Source organism: Carcharodon carcharias, chromosome 22, assembly GCF_017639515.1.
Source record: "Carcharodon carcharias isolate sCarCar2 chromosome 22, sCarCar2.pri, whole genome shotgun sequence".
NCBI classification, from domain to species: domain Eukaryota; kingdom Metazoa; phylum Chordata; class Chondrichthyes; order Lamniformes; family Lamnidae; genus Carcharodon; species Carcharodon carcharias.
The window spans coordinates 13675509-13695390 of NC_054488.1; the positions used below are offsets into that span (position 1 = coordinate 13675509).

The 19882-nt window shown below is 42.0% G+C and overlaps 1 protein-coding gene across 1 annotated transcript in view; it reads left to right on the forward strand.

Moving 5' to 3' along the window:
• The window catches only part of LOC121293838 (myosin-2-like), a 34159-nt gene extending 17362 nt beyond the window's left edge, over positions 1-16797 (forward strand). Inside the window, exons 23-40 of the mRNA XM_041217217.1 lie at positions 1059-1235; positions 1340-1485; positions 1851-1941; positions 2031-2420; positions 3607-3733; positions 3933-4051; positions 10032-10228; positions 10344-10527; positions 10627-10792; positions 10887-11011; positions 11459-11767; positions 11862-12065; positions 12157-12282; positions 12732-12902; positions 15092-15196; positions 15292-15387; positions 16460-16594; positions 16704-16797. Coding sequence (XP_041073151.1) covers positions 1059-1235; positions 1340-1485; positions 1851-1941; positions 2031-2420; positions 3607-3733; positions 3933-4051; positions 10032-10228; positions 10344-10527; positions 10627-10792; positions 10887-11011; positions 11459-11767; positions 11862-12065; positions 12157-12282; positions 12732-12902; positions 15092-15196; positions 15292-15387; positions 16460-16594; positions 16704-16727 — 2892 coding nt within the window. The 3' untranslated portion in view covers positions 16728-16797. The remainder of the gene's footprint in view (positions 1-1058; positions 1236-1339; positions 1486-1850; positions 1942-2030; positions 2421-3606; positions 3734-3932; positions 4052-10031; positions 10229-10343; positions 10528-10626; positions 10793-10886; positions 11012-11458; positions 11768-11861; positions 12066-12156; positions 12283-12731; positions 12903-15091; positions 15197-15291; positions 15388-16459; positions 16595-16703) is intronic.
• Positions 16798-19882: the final 3085 nt, after the last annotated feature.

Here is a 19882-nt window from a genome sequence, read left to right on the forward strand (position 1 = left end):
AGTTTGAGTTGCTAACATACACTTTTACATGCATATTGTAGTCCTAGAGCTATGGATAGTGATGGTGGAGGCTCCAGCTTTCTTTCCATCACATGGCTGAATCTCTTATAACCTGTCACAGTTTGGAAGGATTTGCAAGTTATTACTCAACCTGTTCAGCCATGTTACGAACACGCTTTTCTTGGCCTTCAAGTCCTGGAGTGGAACTTGAACCCGGAGCTTCTGGCTCAGAGACAGTGGTGCTACCCACTGCACCGCAATTCATCCTTAATTCATTTTAATTCATTAATGCAGAACTTCTAAACAAGCAACCAAATGGAAGCAGACTGTGTAAATTTTCAACCCTATAGTATGCATTTTCTGGCTCACAAATTGTGGGATTTTGAAACCTAAGGCCCGGATTTTGTGGGAGTCGGAGAGTTAGGGACAGGCTTGGGTGGGTGGGACTCTGTAGCTCGTCCCAGAGCCACACCTGCCATGGCATCAGCTAGAATTTTAACCTTCTTGCTCCCATATTGCTGTTTGAAACTGCAAAAAAAGTTACACCCTGTGGGTAACAGGGTTTTTAACAGTGACGTGATTAATAACATTTGATCAACATCAGAACTTGGCCTGACAATTAATTTAACTTTATGAACTGTTAAGCAATGAATTGGTAGATTTTTAAAGCTAATTAAAATATGCTTCTCAGAATTTTTTTCACCTCCTACCCTCACCCCATAGGTATGTCCCAGTCTGTAATTTATTCTATTTAAAATAATGTTTTGAAATTGATTTCATTTTACTGCTTTTTCCTGTTTGGGAATCTGAAAATCATTTAATGTGATTGGCCGCTTGGACAGCCTAATAACCTCACTGCTGCTCCACACTGTGAATGTCCAGTAAAGAATGCTATCAGTTGCAGTCCCACTGTGCGGCAAGAGAGATGAAATTCTTGCCAGTGAGCTTGCTAGATTTCTGTGAGACTTACTTTATAGGCAACGGCAAGCACTTTGAATTCACCACTGTCTGCAAACTCCCATCTATTGTGTTTTCTTATATATTGTTACTGCATACAGGTTAAGAACCTCACAGAGGAAATGGCTACCCTTGATGAATCGAATGTTAAGCTGACAAAGGAGAAGAAAGCCTTGCAAGAGGTCCACCAGCAGATCTTAGATGATCTCCAAGCTGAGGAAGATAAAGTCAACAATCTGACCAAAACAAAGGCAAAACTGGAGCTGCAAGTTGACGATGTATATATCCTCAAAATAAGTATAAAATCAGTACATTCTTTGATGTGCACAGATCCCATCATATTGTCTTGGTGACCCCTTTCGATATCCATCTTCTTTCATAGCTTGAAGCGTCTCTGGAACAGGAGAAAAAACTTCGCTTGGACGTTGAGCGGATCAAGAGGAAACTGGAAGGTGATCTGAAACTTTCTCAGGATTCTCTCATGGACTTAGAAAATGACAAACAACAAATGGAAGAAAGATTTAAAAAGTGAGAGACATTTACAAAATACTTAAGCGTGCAAGGAACAGTTATAGTTCCTTATATATTAGATTTGTGAAAGCTATATACAACTTTGTACAAACGTAAAGTAGTAATCAAGTGAAAGTTAGTTTGGCAGACAATCACAAAGTGCAAATTGGATGATCAGACATCAGAATATTGTAATATATCTGATAACACAGCAGTGTAGCGTCCTTTATTCAAACCAAAATCTTGTATAATGCACCTTAACAGCAGGATTTAAATTTCTATAGCTTTTTGCAAATGTAGATTTGGATTTTCAGTTGAGTAGATGTAAATGTAATGCCTGTTTCTCCACATTGTTTATTCTTAATTTTAATGTTTCCAAACAGGAAGGAATTTGAAATCAGCCAGCTTCAAAGCAGAATCGAAGATGAACAGAACCTAAGTATGCAGTTTCAAAAAAAAATAAAAGAACTTCAGGTAAAATGAGTGTGTGAATAAATGGTGCTTTTCACTGAATTATTCTCATATAATCCTCAGAATACAAGTTAAATTGTTCATATTTCTAGGCCCGAATCGAAGACCTTGAGGAGGAGATTGAGGCTGAACGCACGGCTCGAGCGAAGGTGGAAAAGCAGAGTTCCGACTATGCCCGTGAACTGGAAGAAATCAGTGACAGACTCGAAGAAGCTGGTGGTGCGTCAGCAGTGCAGATTGAGATGAACAAGAAACGTGAACTGGAATTTCAGAAGATGCGTCACGATCTGGAAGAATCCACCCTACAGCATGAAGCCACGGCTGCTGCTCTTCGTAAGAAACAGGCTGATAGTGTCGCAGAACTTGGGGAACAAATTGACAACCTGCAACGTGTGAAACAGAAGCTTGAGAAGGAAAAGAGTGAGCTGAAGATGGAAGTTGATGACCTTGCTAGCAATGTGGAATCTGTGTCTAAGTCAAAAGTAAGTCCAAATAAACGAGCATTGATTTCTTAACTGAAAATGTGACCTGATCAATCCAAGCAGGTTCATGTATATAAAATGTTTTATTCACTATGTGACTATCACATTTTAGATATTCAAAGCTATCATTTCTGGGTTTTTTTTCTGACTCTGGCCTCTACCCAAGTCGAACTGGATATTTACAGGGACATATTAAACTACATCAGCTTTTTTGACCAATTGGTCTCAAATAGATCTCAAGATGTACCTAAATAAACCAATTCCATACAGTGGGCCGGATTATCCCTCGTGGTGCAGAAACAGAAGTCGGGACTGTTTCCAGCTCCTGAATCCACCCCCAGGGAAGAAACAGTCACTCATTGGGATTTTAATGGAGATGCCCCCTTAATTGGCATGGAGGCAGGTTCCCTGTCCAATTAAGGGCAGTGGGCAGGCTCTTGAAGCTGTCAGGCCAATCAGACCTTCCAGCTTGAAAGGAGTAACAGGCTATGTTAGCAGGTAAGTAGCAGAGAGGGTACTTCAACATAGAGGCACCCTCTTGGCAACTTTTTGAAACTTTAATTAAAAAAATGATTCTATCAGCCAGGCCTCCACTGTGAGGGGCATGTGGTTGTTCTTACACCCAAGCAGGTAGGGATGGCTTCTAGGCCTGTCTGCCTCCAGGGTGTTAACCTCCAGACACCTAACCTGGCCTACACCAGTGCAGGAAACTTTACTTTAAATTAAAAACAATTTAACAAGGCTTTTAACACGCATAATCAAATGCCCTTCGCGTTGGGGTGAGTAGCCTTGCAGGTTCTGATCCCGGCTCTGTTAAAACGGTGCCAGGAAACTGAATTCCTGACAAGTGCCCATGTTCTCAGTCCCCATCCGTCTTATTCCTGGCCCTGACATGGCCCAAAAATCCCGCCCAACGTATACCAGAGGATTGGCCTCAGAGAGGCTCGTTGGCTTGGCAGTTCAAAACCCTGCTCCAGGCCCCCTGCTCCAGGCCCATGACTAATGAGCAATGCCACAGGAGATAGTCATACTAAACAAAATTGGAGATGATCATTGAAGATAAAACCCAGCAAAGGAAGAGTTTGGAACCACTTGGATGTGACAGTGACATGTTCTTACTTCAGATAGTTTTGAATACACTTTAAAATATAATGATGCAATGTATATTTTTATATTTCCCAAATAGGTCAACCTTGAAAAAACATGTCGCACCCAGGAAGATCAGTTAAGTGAACTGAAGGCAAGGAATAATGAGCATGCACGTTGCATTAATGACATGACTGCTCAAGCATCCCGGTTACATGCAGAAAACGGTGAGTCAGCGCTGCAACGTGAACTGTGTGGATGAAAGAAAACGAGTATGATTTGGCCATTTTTCAAACCTGTCTTTGAAACAATATTAACCATGTGGAACATTTATATTACACAATGCTTACTAACAACCAATTGGAAAGTACTCTTTTGCTTCCTGAAACAAAAAGATGAAAATTTAAAAAAAAATTTTTCCTAAAGGTGAAATTTCCAGACAACTGGAAGAAAAGGAGAATATGGTATCCCAACTCACCAGGAGTAAGCAGGGATTTATGCATCAAATAGAAGAACTAAAGAGGCAACTTGAAGAAGAAACTAAGGTAATGCTGTGCATTTTAAATATGTGTCTAATTATCATTCCTCTACTGGTCTGCATGGAAAAAGAAATAGATTTCTAGGAACATGACAGAGATGGAGTATCAATCTCATAAAGTTCTTTGGCTGTGAAATTTTAAAAGAACTCTTTATATCCATTTTTTGGCACCACGGGCATTGTTTTGCCTCAAAAATGGTGTAAACTGTGTGAGCACACACTTCTGGTACCAGTCAAACCAGATGTCATTTTGGTAAGATTGTTAGCATGCATGCAGTGAGCACCCGCCGGAAGTATGCAGACCGTGACAATGAGTGTGTAATGCTGTTTTGATGCCAGTGCTACCCCTTGGAGCCCAATGCTCCAGCTAACATGATCTCTTAAACCTGCAGAGGTGAATATGCATTCAGCAGCAGAAAGGATCCCACATCATCGTCATTTAAAAGAGTCATTAATGATTTACAGGCTGGTTGGTGATTAATACCTACTGGGTCTCGCTGTTAATGTAGAAGTGTTTAGTGGTCTCCAGAATTATTTAAGTGGCTAACATCTGTAGGAAGTGATGCAGCGCATGCAGGACTTTATCCTAAACTCAAATATTCTGTACGAAGCACATGTTTCTGGACATGGAGGCAGTTGTATCCATTCTCCTTGGACTATTGCATGGTAGGGAGAATAAGCAGAGGTGACACAGAGTATGACAAATATCTGGAAGAGGGAGGAGGAGGAAGGAGGGAATGGCTCTCAGAAGGAAGCAATATCTAACTGGGAAGCAATTCTCCTACCTCAGTCTAAGTAAGAAACAATGTGCCAGATGTCTCTGTTTTACTAAGGATGTCCTAACTGAAATCTACCACTTGCTGCAATCAAAGCTGCAGCCTCAGAGTAGGGAGAAGATGACTTGTCATTGGCTGTGAAGGTGGCCATGGCCATGGCTTTATGCATCTGGCTCCTCCCAGGCAGGAGCAGGAGGTATTTGCAATGATCTGTACCATTCACGATTTCTCAGTACTGAAGCAATCCATGTCCATGCAGCAGGACCTGGACAACATTCAGGCTGGGCTTGGTAAGTGGCATGTAATATTCATGCCACACAAGTGCCAGGCAATGAGCATCTCCAACAAGAGAGAATCCAACCATCTCCCCTGCCTGCACCACTCTGGAGAAACCCTGCAGTACTTTAGCAGAGTGAATATCAAGATACATCGTGGTCTGCTGCATGCTGCACAATCTTGCCATCACTAGGGCACAGGCATTGCCACTAGTTGCACGGTAAGCAGCTGAGGAGGAGGAAGAGGGGGAAGGCAATCAACACGGCCCAATTCTGGCTGTGCTGTCCCTGAATGACTCATTCATTTCCAATACCAGTAAATATGACATCAATTCCCCTTTCACCAACAATCCCACATCCTAGCTTCTCTCTGTTACTGACTGTCATGGTATGCAATTGGACACAATGCAAAACTAACAACTGCTACAAAATAAACACTCCGAATCAAAGTTCCTCCTCCTCAGCTGCTATATGTCATACAAACAACAACTAAGCACCCTTGTGCATTCTCTTAGTGCAGATCTATCATGTGCCTTTGCCTGTCCTAGTGGTCCTATGCATTGCTACCCCAGTGGTTACTGCGTGGCTGTTGGAATGTTGCTGACTTTCACTGGGAGAGACTGATGATGGCTTTGCAGGACAACTTTGAGCTACTTTGGCTCTAGAAGGTTTAGTTTCAGACTGCACCATCTCTGCATGGGCAGCAGTAGTCTGGGCTGGCTGGCAAGCAACAGCAAGGACACTGGCAGTGGTGAGAGGATCCTGAGAGAGCACAGCAAGTTTGTGCTCCATGGTGCTACTAGCACTTCACTGGCGGTGCCTCAGTAATCCTAGTAATTGGCTGGAGGGCAGGTTACTGGAGAAGTCCCTTTGCACACAGCTAAGATAGCAGCAGTCTGAGATTGTGTGGAAGCAAGTGGACTTTGCAGGATTTCAGACTGAACATCGCTGCAGCATTCAAACATTGAGCGGCTTCTGATTGACCTGCGATAGAAGCTGAGACATCTGCCATCAAACGCTACATCCTGGCTGGGTCCATGGCATTGACCACAGGCTTTCTAGCAAGCTTCCCATTGCAACAGGCATTTCCTTTGTGCAAGACCATCAGCCTTCCTCTGTAGGCCATCATCCAGGTGCCCCACAGCAAAACCCATGTACGACCTTGCCCACCAGCAAGCTGGCATCTCTACCCTTTCCTGGCTGCAGGCCCCTCATGCTCAGATGCAGATCTCACCTCAAAGCACGCACAATGTCAATACTTTTTTTTTATTCTTTCATGGGATGTGGGCCAGCATTTATTGCCTATCCATAATTGCCCCTGAATTGAGTGGCTCTATAGGCCATTTCAGAGGGCAGTTAAAAGTCAGCCACATTATTGTGACTCTGGAGTCACATGGAGGCCAGACCAGGTGAGAATGGCAGATTTCCTTCCCTAAAGGAGATTGGTGAACCAGGTGGGTTTTTACAACAATCAATGATAGTTATCATGGTCATTACCTTTCGGTTCCAAATTTGTTAATTGAATTTAAATTCTAGCAGCTGCTGTGGTGGGATTTGAACCCACACCCCCAGAGCATTAGCCTAGGTCCCAGGATTACTAATCCAGTGACATTACCACTATGCCACCCTCTCCCACTGAGTTGGTGGCAGTGGGAGTGACAGCTTTTATTTTTCATCATTGGGCAGAATGGCAACTAAAGAGGCTCACACTCAGTGGGAGGCTGGTAGCAGGTCAGGAACCTGGAAACATTGATGCGGCTTTGCCGAGGCTCGTTAATTCAACCATGCTATTAGCATCCTCCTTCTTGGATTCCTGATCAATCAGAGGGTGGTCAGAATAACCCACCGAATCTGTCAAAGGGTTTCTAATTAAAAGGGCTGCAGCAGGGGTCAGAATGGCTGAACTGGACATTGCTTCCTAAGACTTCAGTGGTTACAGGAATGGAGAGGAGACCTGCAAAGGCTGCTCCCAACCACCAAGTCTCAGACTCTTATCTGTAGATCTTGCTGCGGGATCTGAACTACTGAAGTGAGGTGATGTTTGCCAAGGGTGGGAGGGAGAGGCCACCCTCTCAAGTCAGGCAGATGTGGGAGGAAGTGACCGAGGAAATGAGCAGCAAAGTGTGGCCCCTCGAACCTGGAGACTGTGCCCTAAGAGGTTCAAGGACTTCGAGGGGGCAGGAAATGTGAATGTCATAACACTTTCTGGCGCCTAGTCCCACATTCTGACTTTCCCAGTGTTCTTCTGCACGGTACCCTCAGAACAACACACCTTCTAGTTCCACTCATTCCTCTCTCCAGGCACCTACTCACAGTCCCAGCTGAACACCCAACACTCACATTCACTCTCCTCTTTTAGACCATCTCAAACCCCTGCCTCACTCATCCTCTACAAATGTCCTCCTCCACACAATCCATTTTTCACAGTCCCAACTCTGCTTTCTCTCCTTGCAGGAGAAGACAACACGGAACTCTACGGAGAGACAGGGAACTGGGAGGCGGAGGGGGTGGGGTCTCCAGTGACAAGCAGCCCAACGACTGCTGGCAATGTGTGTCTACCTCGTGCAATGGGAAGGAGGTCTTGGTCCAGGGGGCTGTAGGCGTCAGCAGCGACTTGTTGTGAGAGTCTGAGCCTTTTGAGGCACTGCTGCTCTGACATGTTCAGAGAGTTGATCCTCTGCTTGTAGCCTGTGTTGGGGTCTTGTCTCCTTGGAGCCGGATCTCTCTGTCCCTCTCATCTGTTCTGAGGAGCAGAATGTGGCTGAAGAGAAGGCAGCTGGTGCTGCTGCTGGTTTTCTCCTCTTGATGCTCTTGGTTCTGGTGTTGCTGCTCCTCTTTTATTCTTCATCAGAGGTCCAAGCCAGAGCTGCAGAAGCTGCTCCGTGGTTACAGTGAAGACTGCCACCAGGGAAATGCAACTCAAGGTATTGGAAGTCCAAGATGGGTGAAATGATGTCAAAGAAGATGAAAATCACCTCTCAAACAGTAAGGGTACACTCTCGGAAGAGTTGCATTGAGCAGCAGCCTCTCGCCTAGGCAGGACTGCAGCTAGATGGTTTCACTGTTTGAAGGCTTCCCAGCCAGTCAGTTTCACTGAAGAAGCTCTTCTGGTTGGCCCTGCCAAGCTCCGCACAATTTGGGAAACCGGCGCACTGGGTGCTGGGCTAAGTCCTGAGATAATTGCCCATTTCAATATTGTAATTATTTACCTGGCTGTTTAAAGCCAGAATGCTGGGCTAAGTCCTGAGATAATTGCCCATTTCAATATTGTAATTATTTACCTGACAACTCCATTTGCATTCCCTGTTCACCTGCAAAGCTGCCTGTGTTCAGTCTGGAAGTTGCCGGAGTCATACGAGGTTCCTGACCCGACATCACTTTTTGGGGATTTACCTGCCCACACCTGAATCCACCTCCCCTTGGCAGTTAAAATCCCGCCCATTGACTTCCACCTCTTAGTTTTCCACCACTGTCTGGCCAGATTTGCAGTTCCTGGGTTTCTGAAAGGAGAAATGCACAAGGGTTGGGTTGTAGTGAGGGAAGGGAGGAAAGCAGGAGGTGCAGGCTTCTGCTATCTGCAGCTGGTAAATTAGAAGAGTTTGTGGGATGAGGGGTAAGTAGAATGTAAGAAGCAGGATTAGTTATGAGGATACCAGCATCTTCAATGCTTTTAGGTCTGCCACTGGCTACAACCTCAGTCATAGCCCCCCCATCTCTTCCATGCATATGGGTAAGGACATGGAGCCATGCCCGTCCCCTGTTGGTTGGTGCCACAGCCTCCAGTTACTCACCACCTCCCCCTGCGAGAGAGAGGGAAATGCACCAGTGAATGTGGTGCAGTGCTTTTGGCTGATGTGCATATCATGGTTGAATAGCTGGATGTGTGTGAAAGCTGCAAGCTATGAGTGTGAGGCTTGCATCAGTTTGAAGTGTGTGACGATGAGTTGAAGATTTACATGTGATGTGTGGGTCATAATTGATAGACATTGTTGGTAGGTGAGCGCTGAAGGTAGTGTGCATTGAGGCGTGTGTGTGAAGCTTGTGATGAAGTTGGTGGGATTTGTCATTTGAAGGTACATTCACTGACCTTGACCATTCATGTCAGATCATTGAGCTTCTTGTGGCACTGAATCCAGGTCCTTGGGGTTAGACTTTTCCATTGACTACAACAATCTATCTGTCCCCAATAACTTCACAAACTTTGTCTGGCCCTCTAAGGATATTTGTCATTTCTCCCTCTTCACCACTTTCTGCAACAAGGCCTCCAGGGCAGTGTAGGCAAATCCTGCCAGCTCTCTGCCATGTTGTGCCATTCTTCTGCCTCTCCCATGTTGTCAATTGTCAAATAATGTCAAGTATCTGCCCCTTAAGAGGTGCATGCTGGCTTTAAATAGTGCAGGCTATCTGTAACTCGTGCCAACTTCTCTTGATTTTGCATTCCCTTCTCATGCTACAATTATTTAAATTAATCAGCAGCAAGACATTTGTGTGCCACCTGTATTGGAAGCAACAAGCTTCGGCTGTTCCTGCATCCTGATCCCTGCATCCTGATCCCTGCATCCTGATCCCTGCACCTGTTTTTGGGCCCTATCCAATTTTGCGGCTTTTGTTTAATCAAAAGATTTGTTTCTAGTTTACGAGAACAATGGTGAGCACTTGTGTAATTTAAGAAGTACAGTCAACCCTTTATATTCCAATTTGCTCATTACCAGGTCCTGCAGTCAACCCAATAGAGAATGCCAGTGGAGGCAAAATGTAACTGGTCACGTTTAACAAAGCAGATACTGTTATTGCATAAAATAACCCATCAATATGATTTTACAATCATTTTTATTATTTGTCTTTGGCTTGTAAAGCAGTTACTTCTGTTGCATTAACCATTTTCTATTTCATTCTCAATCACTTCTGATTTCTTCTTTCTGTTAACTATGGTAAGGCTAAGGGCGCCTTGGCACATGCTCTGCAATCCGCCCACCATGACTGTGATTTGCTCCGTGAGCAATATGAAGAGGAACAGGAGGCAAAGGCTGAGCTCCAACGTGGCATGTCCAAGGCCAACAGCGAAGTCGCTCAGTGGAGAACAAAATACGAAACGGATGCAATCCAGCGCACGGAGGAACTGGAGGAGGCCAAGTATGTGTATTAATATATATGTTTTCTTCATTTTTGAATCCTTTGAGTGTATATTAATTTTCTTGGATCCATTATTTTATGCCCTAGCAGGATAATAATTTGACTTTTTATTTAGGAAGAAACTAGCTCAAAGACTGCAGGATGCAGAGGAGCACGTTGAGGCAGTCAATGCCAAATGTGCTTCACTGGAAAAGACAAAACTGCGCTTGCAAGGAGAGGTGGAAGATCTCATGATCGACGTGGCGAGAGCAAATGCTGCTGCAGCGGCTCTTGATAAGAAACAGAGAGCCTTTGACAAGGTACAGGACTTTAAACATACCTTCTACAGGGTGGAATGGTAACCTAAATGGGCTTGGAGCAGCAGTGAAATAAAAACCTGTTTGCCTTTTTTATTGTAGATTCTGGCAGAATGGAAACAAAAATATGAGGAATGCCAGGCTGCGCTGGAGGGATCACAGAAAGAATCTCGGTCTCTTAGTACCGAGCTGTTCAAGATGAAGAATGCTTATGAAGAGTCTTTGGATCATCTTGAAACCCTTAAGAGGGAGAACAAAAATCTGCAACGTAAGTCTCGAATAATACAACATTGAGTCAGGAATATTTAAAGTGTGTTTGAAAGACTGTTTACTGATTCTGGTCTTTAAAATTTGTTGAACAGAGGAAATTTCCGATCTCACTGAACAAATTGGTGCATGTGGAAAGACAATTCATGAGCTGGATAAAGCAAAAAAGCAAGCTGAACAAGAAAAGTCTGAACTTCAATGTGCATTAGAGGAAGCAGAGGTAAACTTTGTATATTTTAAACAAGTAGTATAGAAATGTGGAGGTGGTCTTGTGTTACAGGAGTAGCATCCCTACCACTTGGCTGGAAGCTCTGGGTTCAAGTCCCACTTCAAGACTTGATGGCCAAAGAGGTTAATTGTAAACTTCTAAATACATATGATGGTAAGAGCAGGACTTTCCTGGTCAGTCATACTGCAGAAGACAATGGCATACCACTGCAGCATTTTTGCCAAGCATAATCATGGACCAATCCAATGGCAGCTCATGGTTGTCAATGCCCCCTTAGGGCATGATACCTGAGGGAGGAATATAGCAATTTAGCTGATGGTAAAAGACAGTTACAGTTGCAAAATGTATCTAATTACTATAAATATTAAAATCCAGTAATTAAGTTGATACTGGATCCATTTTGATCAATGTTCCTTTTATCTTAACCACCTGCCAAAGACATCACTTGAACATTCAGAGGAAAAGTTGCTTCGAATTCAGCTTGAATTGAATCAAATCAAGTCAGAAATTGACAGGAAGATTGCTGAGAAAGATGAAGAAATTGAACAACTGAAGAGAAATCACCAAAGAACCATTGAGACACTTCAGAATACCCTGGATGCTGAAATCAGAAGCAGGAATGATGCCTTGAGGCTCAAAAAGAAAATGGAAGGGGACCTCAACGAAATGGAGATTCAGTTGGGGCAAGCAAACCGCCAGGCTGCAGAAATGCAGAAAAATCTCAGGAACATTCAAGGAGTACTCAAGGTAAGTGAAATCAGTTGACGTTTCGTATTTGTGCACGTTCATTGTTGAGTTTCCAACAGCATTCAGTCATACAATTAAATATTTCATGATTTAGGAAACGCAGCTGCATCTGGATGAAGCTTTGCGAATTCAAGCGGACCTGAAGGAGCAGCTAAGCTTGGCAGAACGGAAAAACAACCTTCTACAAGCTGAACTTGGCGAGGTTACAGAAGCTCTAGAGCAGACAGACAGAGCTCGCAAAGTTGCTGAACAAGAAATCTTTGATATCAATGAACGTGTTCAGCTACTTCATTCTCAGGTAGCCTGAAACACAAGCCATTCTTAAATGCCTGTTTTTAAATGCTTTACTCAACTACTAATGTCGTTGACATCTTTGTTACATCTTTTAGAACATTAGTCTTATCAACACCAAGAGAAAGCTTGAGACTGATGTTTCCCAGCTTCAAACTGAGGTAGAAGATGCCATTCAGGAGTCAAGAAATGCTGAAGAGAAAGCCAAGAAGGCAATTACTGATGTGAGATTTCCAAATTTTGATAACTAAAATAATTTATACATTTGTGTTAATACATTAAGTGCTTAAGATGATTAAAGAAATTGATAGGGTAGATAATAAGAAATTATTTCTGCTGGTGGAGGAGCCCAGAACAATGGGGAATAACTGTAAAATTAGAATTACACTGTTCAGGAGTGAAATCAGGAAACACTTCTTCACACAAAGGCAAGAGGAATTCTGTACCTTCAAAGGTTGTTGAAACTGGGGGCAAATTGAAAATTTCAAAGCTGAGCTTAATAGACTTTTGTTAGGCAAGTGTATTAAGGGTTGTAGAGCTAGGGTGGTTAGAAGAATTTGAAATATAGGTTTAAGAAAGGTGGAACGGGAATAGCCAACTCCTGTTCCTGTTCTACTTAATAGCATTTCAACATAACTACCTATGTTTCACTTTATTTTAACGTTGAAATCAGGCTGCAATGATGGCTGAAGAGTTGAAGAAGGAACAAGATACAAGTGCTCACCTCGAGAGAATGAAGAAGAACCTAGATCAGACAGTCAAGGATCTGCAATTCCATCTGGACGAGGCTGAGCAGTTAGCACTGAAAGGTGGAAAGAAACAAATACAAAAACTAGAGACTAGGGTGAGTTGTGTAAATTTTTTTTTTAGTTGCAGATTACTTAGGATGTTTGTAGCAAACCCACATCATGAACAATTGGCAACTTCCTTCAGGTGACTTTTAAGATATTTAATGAGTCACCTTGCAGAATTACATAAATATTCCAATGATTTTTAATTTTTAATATTGGAAGTATATTTGACAGTGTCTTATAACAATAAAAACATGCAAAGTAAGTTTATAAAGAGCTTTGATGATCAATTTTTCACTCCTGTGCACTTTTAAAACAAGGCTTGAATTCAGCTGCAGCTGGCATGAATTGAATATGAAGTCACCCGCTGGATGAGGTCCACAGCATTTGAATTCAGGGCAACTGGAAATCATATTTGGCATCGTTGCTGAATCATACTGCTGATGCACATTCAAAGCCACTTCATGGCAGTGCAAGATTGGCAGCATAACTGCACTTTTGGGGGTACTTCCTCTGTGCAAAATGTTCAAGATCTTTAATATAGTGTTATTAGTTTGTAATGGCCATTTATGAATTATTTTTCTTTAATATGACAATGAGGAAAATGTACTCTTTGCCTACAGTTTATGATTTGTTTGCATAGAATTACATAGAATATAAAGGAAAGGAACAGACCCAACAAATCCATGCCAGTGTTTATGCTCCACTTGAATCTCCTCCCATCTGGTTTATTAAATGATTCCCATCTTTCTGTCAACTCAGTTCACCAAGTATTATAATTTGGAATTGTAAATAAAGGCATTATCCCCTTGGGATGGCAGCATGTTTTCTGAAAGCATGAGTCAAGAGTAAGGAGATAAAGGGCCAAATTTTGCTGTAGCAGAGCATCTAACAGTGGCTGCCATTCGTCAGATTTTCCCCTGCACCCTTCAGCTCAAATAGCTTTTGCCCACAAAATCATAAGTGTAATTTTTTTTGATTCATTCACGGATGTGACCACCACTGTCAAGGATAGTATTTGTTGCCTATTCCTGATTGTCCTTGAGAAAGTAGTGGTGAGCCATTTACTTGAACCTCTGCAGTCCATGTGGTGTAGGTTCAGCCACAGTGCTGTTAGGGAGGGAGTTCCAGGATTTAGACCCAGTGATTTGATATTTTTTTAAATCAAACTGAAAAATTAAAAACCTGAAGGAAAGTGACTCCACACTTGTATTAATTAAATTTTGATGTTGGAGAGGTTGATTGGCAACAATTAACAATTATCACATTAGTGAATAAGCTACTAATTACTGGCCTTAAATACAACAGATTTAGTTTCAGTTGCACAAATAAAGCAACTTCACAACATTCAATGAGTTTTAGTGGTGAGTCAGTGTTTTTGCAATAACGGTGTAACTTGGACAGCAACTTTTGGCAGTTGCATTTTTTTTTACACATCTGCTCCTCATATGAACTTGTACTATTTATGCATAACGGAGACAGCCATTAGCCTCCCTGATATTTTGACAGCAACTTTCAGTTTATTATTTTTGCAATAGTAAGGCTCTTTATCATATTAGTTACTGAAAAGACTCCAAAAGACCCAGTATGTTTTATAACTGAAAACAAAATACGCAGAATATCAGTCAATATACGAAAGAAAAGTTAATAGTCAGACTTTTGGAGGCTCCAGTTATCTAACTTATTTTTGTTTCAATGTAATGTGATATTATGTGTACATCAACACTTAATTGGGAGTATAACTTAGACTTGAGTGAGTAATCTGACCCACAACAGCACTAAAGTTGAATATGCAATACTTGAATTTTATACAGCACATAAGATACTCCAGGCTCATGCATAATCAGGTGCTCCACAAGACATCCTGCAAACCTTGTGAAGTTACTTTTGACCCTCTGAAATATTATTCAAGAAGTAATTGTTGACCAGTTGCTCATAAAATTAAAACACAGGTCCAAAAGTGGACCCATACACAAGTAACTAAGCACATATGCCCATAGCTAAATTGTTAATGCACCCAGGAAAGGTGCAGCAGGGAGTAAAGCTGTGAAGTAGGCAATGCACCTTACAAGTACTGGTCCGAGGCTGGTGTCTGTAGTGAGGAACCAAAATTGTGTATAAATGAATGCTTGAAACTGAGATTATTCCAAAATAATGTCACTGTGAATAATTATTTAATTATGTATATAACTAGAATGATTCAATGAGAATTGCAATTTTGAAATACTTATTGCTCTTATAGATACGCGAATTAGAGAATGAACTTGATGCTGAACAGAAGCGTGCAGCAGAGGCGATTAAAGGTTCACGGAAGTATGAAAGGAGAGTCAAAGAGATGACATTCCAGGTAAAGAATAATTACTCAGAGGTCTTAATAATTGATTTTAAGTTCTGGAATAACAAAGAGATTTTGAATTCTTTCTTTTAATTTTTCACATACAGTCTGTGGAAGACCATAAAAATGTTGTTAGACTGCAGGATTTGGTGGACAAATTGCAATTAAAAGTCAAATCGTACAAGAGAAATGTTGAAGATGCTGTAAGTAAATAACTGATACAAACTGCAGGCAACTGAAAGGGATTTTTGCTTTTTCATTTTGGCTTACGGGATTTCCATTGTTTGGTCTGTACGATTTTGTAGTTATGTCACATTAGTTTTTAGCTTATTTCTTTGGTACATTTTGAACCAAATAGAATTGCTTAATCTGATGGGTGAGAAATATCTAATACAATAGTAAAGCCATATCAATCCTATTCCTCTTGACCCTAAAATGCCACTGCTACTGCTTTCATACAAAAGACATTGGATTGGATTTTTCCTTCAGTCCTGAACAAATGGCACTAGCCATTCATTATGTTTGCATTTGCCCATAGATTTTCGATGGGATTTTTCACTGGAACTTCATGTAGAGAACCAAAATGGGAAAGCAACAGTGTAACTCCTTAACAGTCAGATTGAAGAATCGCTAAGGAGCAGGGCAGAGCCTAAACCAGGAAGTGTCAGTTAGAATATTTAATGCAATGTTAAGTCAGGTCCTAAAAAGCAAAATAAAGGGAGGGAGAGAAAGATGGAATTAAGAAAGAGATAAAAAGAGTCCGAAAGAAAAAGTAAAATGTTATTTTTTAAAAAGCCTTCAACAGTAAATAAAATTTGAAAGAATGAGACTTTACATTTGTAAAAGTTCATCTTCAGTGCCAAAGAAGTTGGCAATAATTTAGGCATGCTACACATTTTTTAAAAAAGTACTACATTGGAATAAACAAGCTCCAAATTTTTCAATTTATTGGGTATAAATCATGTCAGGACATCAACTTCATGCCATTCCGTATATTTCAATGGTGAGTCTCTCTGTGAGATACCACTTGTGTGCTGCTTCTGAACAAGCAAGGCAACTCTGTCAGCAAGGTCCGATTTCTGCAGCTAACTGCATGTGTGCTGCTGTCAGAAGTTGCAGTCTGATTTAATTTTTTTTTCAAACAGTGAGCAAAATCCAGCCTATAATTTGGTGCCAAGAGGAATCCAGTATAAGCAAAACAAATTTAAGTTGTAGCTTTGTCAGGTTGGAGTCAGAGTAAAAAAGAAACTTTATTATGTATTATTATTTGTCCAGGAGGAGCAGGCCAATGTTCACATTACTAAATTCAGAAGGACACAGCACGAGCTGGAGGAAGCTGAGGAACGTGCAGATATTGCTGAGACGCAGGTCAACAAACTGAGAGCTAAAAGCCGTGTTATTACCAGCAAGGTAAAAGAATTGGCTTTGGTACATTGTAGTCCTGAATTTTTGGCTATTAATTTTTCATCTGCTATTCACTGGCATCAGTGATATTGTTTCATTTAATTCTCTTTCACAGAAAACACTGTACACAACAGAATGAATACCAACTTGCAGCTCAGCACCGTGAAGAAGAAATGCACACAATGTGAATTTCTTAGCCTGTCTTGCTGTGGTAATTGAATCTCAAAAGTAACAAAATTCAATTGTAGCAAAAAGTAGAGAAAAATAATAAAACACACATCGTATCCTCTGATGTCAGTCTAGTGGCATTCCTGATTGTAGCCAGCACCAAATATCGACATTTACATTGTTATAAAAGTCGTGAGAAACGTCCCTAAGACAGCAATTGTATTTCAGTAATGTTGGTCCATCCCACAATAAAATTTTGAGTTTTAAGAATGGCAACGCTGAAAAACCAATGTAAAGAGTTGGGTGTCAGCTGGGTGAACATGCAAACTTCGGCTATGCTTCTCAGTCACCTTACTGCTTTTTTGGAACAAAAACAGCACAAGATTAACTACTAATGCAGTGTAATAGGCAGCTAATGCCTTTGAGAAAACTTTATCGAAATGAGGAATTGAAAGCAGTAGTATTTTCACTGAAGGGATATTCTGCCCGCCTGACAACCCACCAGATTTTACTTTCCATCAAAGTGAAAAGAAGGCAAAATGTTTCTGAGCTGTATAATGAGCAGTTGATCTGATCTCGTTGGTTTACGGCCAGGTGAGTTAAGTCAAAATGACTCCCATGCAGCCACTGCACTGCAAGGTCTGAAGGAGAAGAGGATAGGGTTGAATGATGACTAGAAGGCATAATTGATATACAGAAGGAAGAAAGTGGTAGGGAGAAGAGAACCAAGAGTTAATGGTAAAAGAATCAGAGAATCAGCCACTTCATACCTCCTCCATGCTGTGTTCACTCAACGTTATTACAATTACATTGCTTTTCCTTAAGGCTTTTCCCTATCTCATTGATGCTCTGTAACTACAAAGCTGACAAAATAGATCTTTTTATGAAAATCTTCCATCTCACTAAGGAGGCTTCGGGCTAATCCACATCCAATAACCTGCTCTGAAAACTCTGCTCACATTTTGACAGCTGTGACAAATTCCACCACAGCAGTTGATTCAACCAACAACATTCTAAAAGAAAAGGTCATTTTTTCCTATATTCTAATGTTAATGGATGGATCTGCAACTTCATAAAAAACCAATCAATTCTTCCTTGAGTAGCTGTGTGCCTTGCTTCGTTGAAATGTGTCCATTCGTTTTTCAGATATATTGTTTACAGACTAACAAAAAGACCATAAACACCAAACTGGATCATTATTAATGCAGCTTTAGAGGGAGGCCATTTGTTTGGTATTTAGTTTAGAAATGCACTGATGAATTATTCAATAACTTGTCCAAGAGCAGAATTCCTGAGGTACATAAAGGGCACCCATATATCAACCGTAGAATGATCATGTCTATACGGTGCTACAGAATCTGGTCTGACAACAAGCAATGACTCTAGTCATGTCCACATGGTTACAATGACCATTCTGAAGGTAAACAAAGATTTAAATCATATTTGCCATAAACATTTGTATAATTTTCCATTTTGTTTTGGCAAGTTATTTGAAATGTAAATTGTCAAAATGCAAGCCACTACAGGTCTAGTAATAGCTAAATAATTGCTCACCTTGAGGCTTGTGAGACCATTTTAGGTATTTCTAATATATTAGAACAAAACAATGAAACACCTTTTGAAAAAAGGTACTGTGCAAAACCAGTGACATCGATTTACCTGTTTCCAATACATCATCACATTTAATATTTAGGAATGGGTTCCTAACCCATGTAAATTGACATTAAATGGAAATAAAAGAGCATTTGGGGATAAGGGTATAATAATAGGACACTTTGTGCCAAAATGCAAATTTTCAGAATTTATTTATTTTTGCATAGCATCTAATCTGAAAAAGGGATGTTGCCTTATTTCTTAAAAGATGGTGTGCCAGATAGCATAGGTTGTAACATGGCAAAACGTTTTTCCAATTTGGGTGTTCAGTGCAATACCAAACATTCCCAGATTGTCTGCAGCATTGTCAAATGTGAACCCATGTCTACCCTGCTCAACAATGTGCCACAATCCTAAATATGGAAAGGCACCCACTACTGTACCAGTATGAAAACGTCCACTTCTCACACCAATCTCCTTAAGTGAAATTGACAACTTGGGGGTGAATTCTGGTGTTGTGCTGTGTTTTACTTTCATTAGGAACTGGGTTGAGGCTGTCAAAAATATTCTCTGAAGGTCCTTTACAAAACCAGAAAGAATCATGGTATCAGTGTGCACTCAGTAGGAAGCAGATGTGCCTGTGAAAGCAAGGAGGGATAACTAGTGCGTGGCAGTGACCTGTGAAACAGGACACATCACTCTCAGCATAGTTGGCTGATGGATGTTGCACTGCTGGTTCCTCGCTTGGTGGAGCAGCGCCAACCTCACCGTCAGCACAGGACCAGTCCAGATCCTCGCCGACCAGCTGGATGGCTCTGTTTTCAGAGTCCATGAGGAACTTGATTTCAGACATTCCGCCACCGGTCTGTGACCTCTCTTGTTGTGTGCCAGCTGGTCCTGCATGCATAGAGATGGAGAGAGTGTAAGCAGGACGCCTGCCAGGCCAGATGACAAGTTTGCCTGGCCTATGTGGGTGATGAGTGGTCCCATGGACGGGATGAGGACAATGACCATGAGTGTGAGAGAGTGAATGGTGATGTCTGAACTGGCAGTGAGTGAGGGCCCTGTGAGTGTGTGATGGGTTTGTGAGTGTGTGAGTTGAGAGTGATGAGAAGAGTGACTTACCCTGGTGGAACGGAGGAGATCATTCATCCTCTTGCGGCACTGGGTGGCTGTCCTCTTCTGAAGGGTGTTGACACTGACCACCGCTGCCACCGCCTCCCAAACTGGATTGGTCACTTTGCTGCCCACCTGTGGCCAGAGCGGGGGTACTGGGCATCCCGGCGGGTCTCCACAGCATCCAGCAGTCGCTCGAGGGATCCGTTGTTGAAGTGGGGGGGGGGGGGGGGCTGCAGACTTTTTTACCTTTGCTGGCCATGTCTCCCGGGCAGCGGTGGTGGTGGTGAGTTGGCGGTGATGAGTGCTGTGCTGGGTGCTGGTGGCTGCCTTTTAAACACGGCGGCCGGTGTGATGCAGCAGTGGGATGATGGTGGGCTGGCAGATGAGAGCCCGCCCGCCATGGAAACAGCGTGT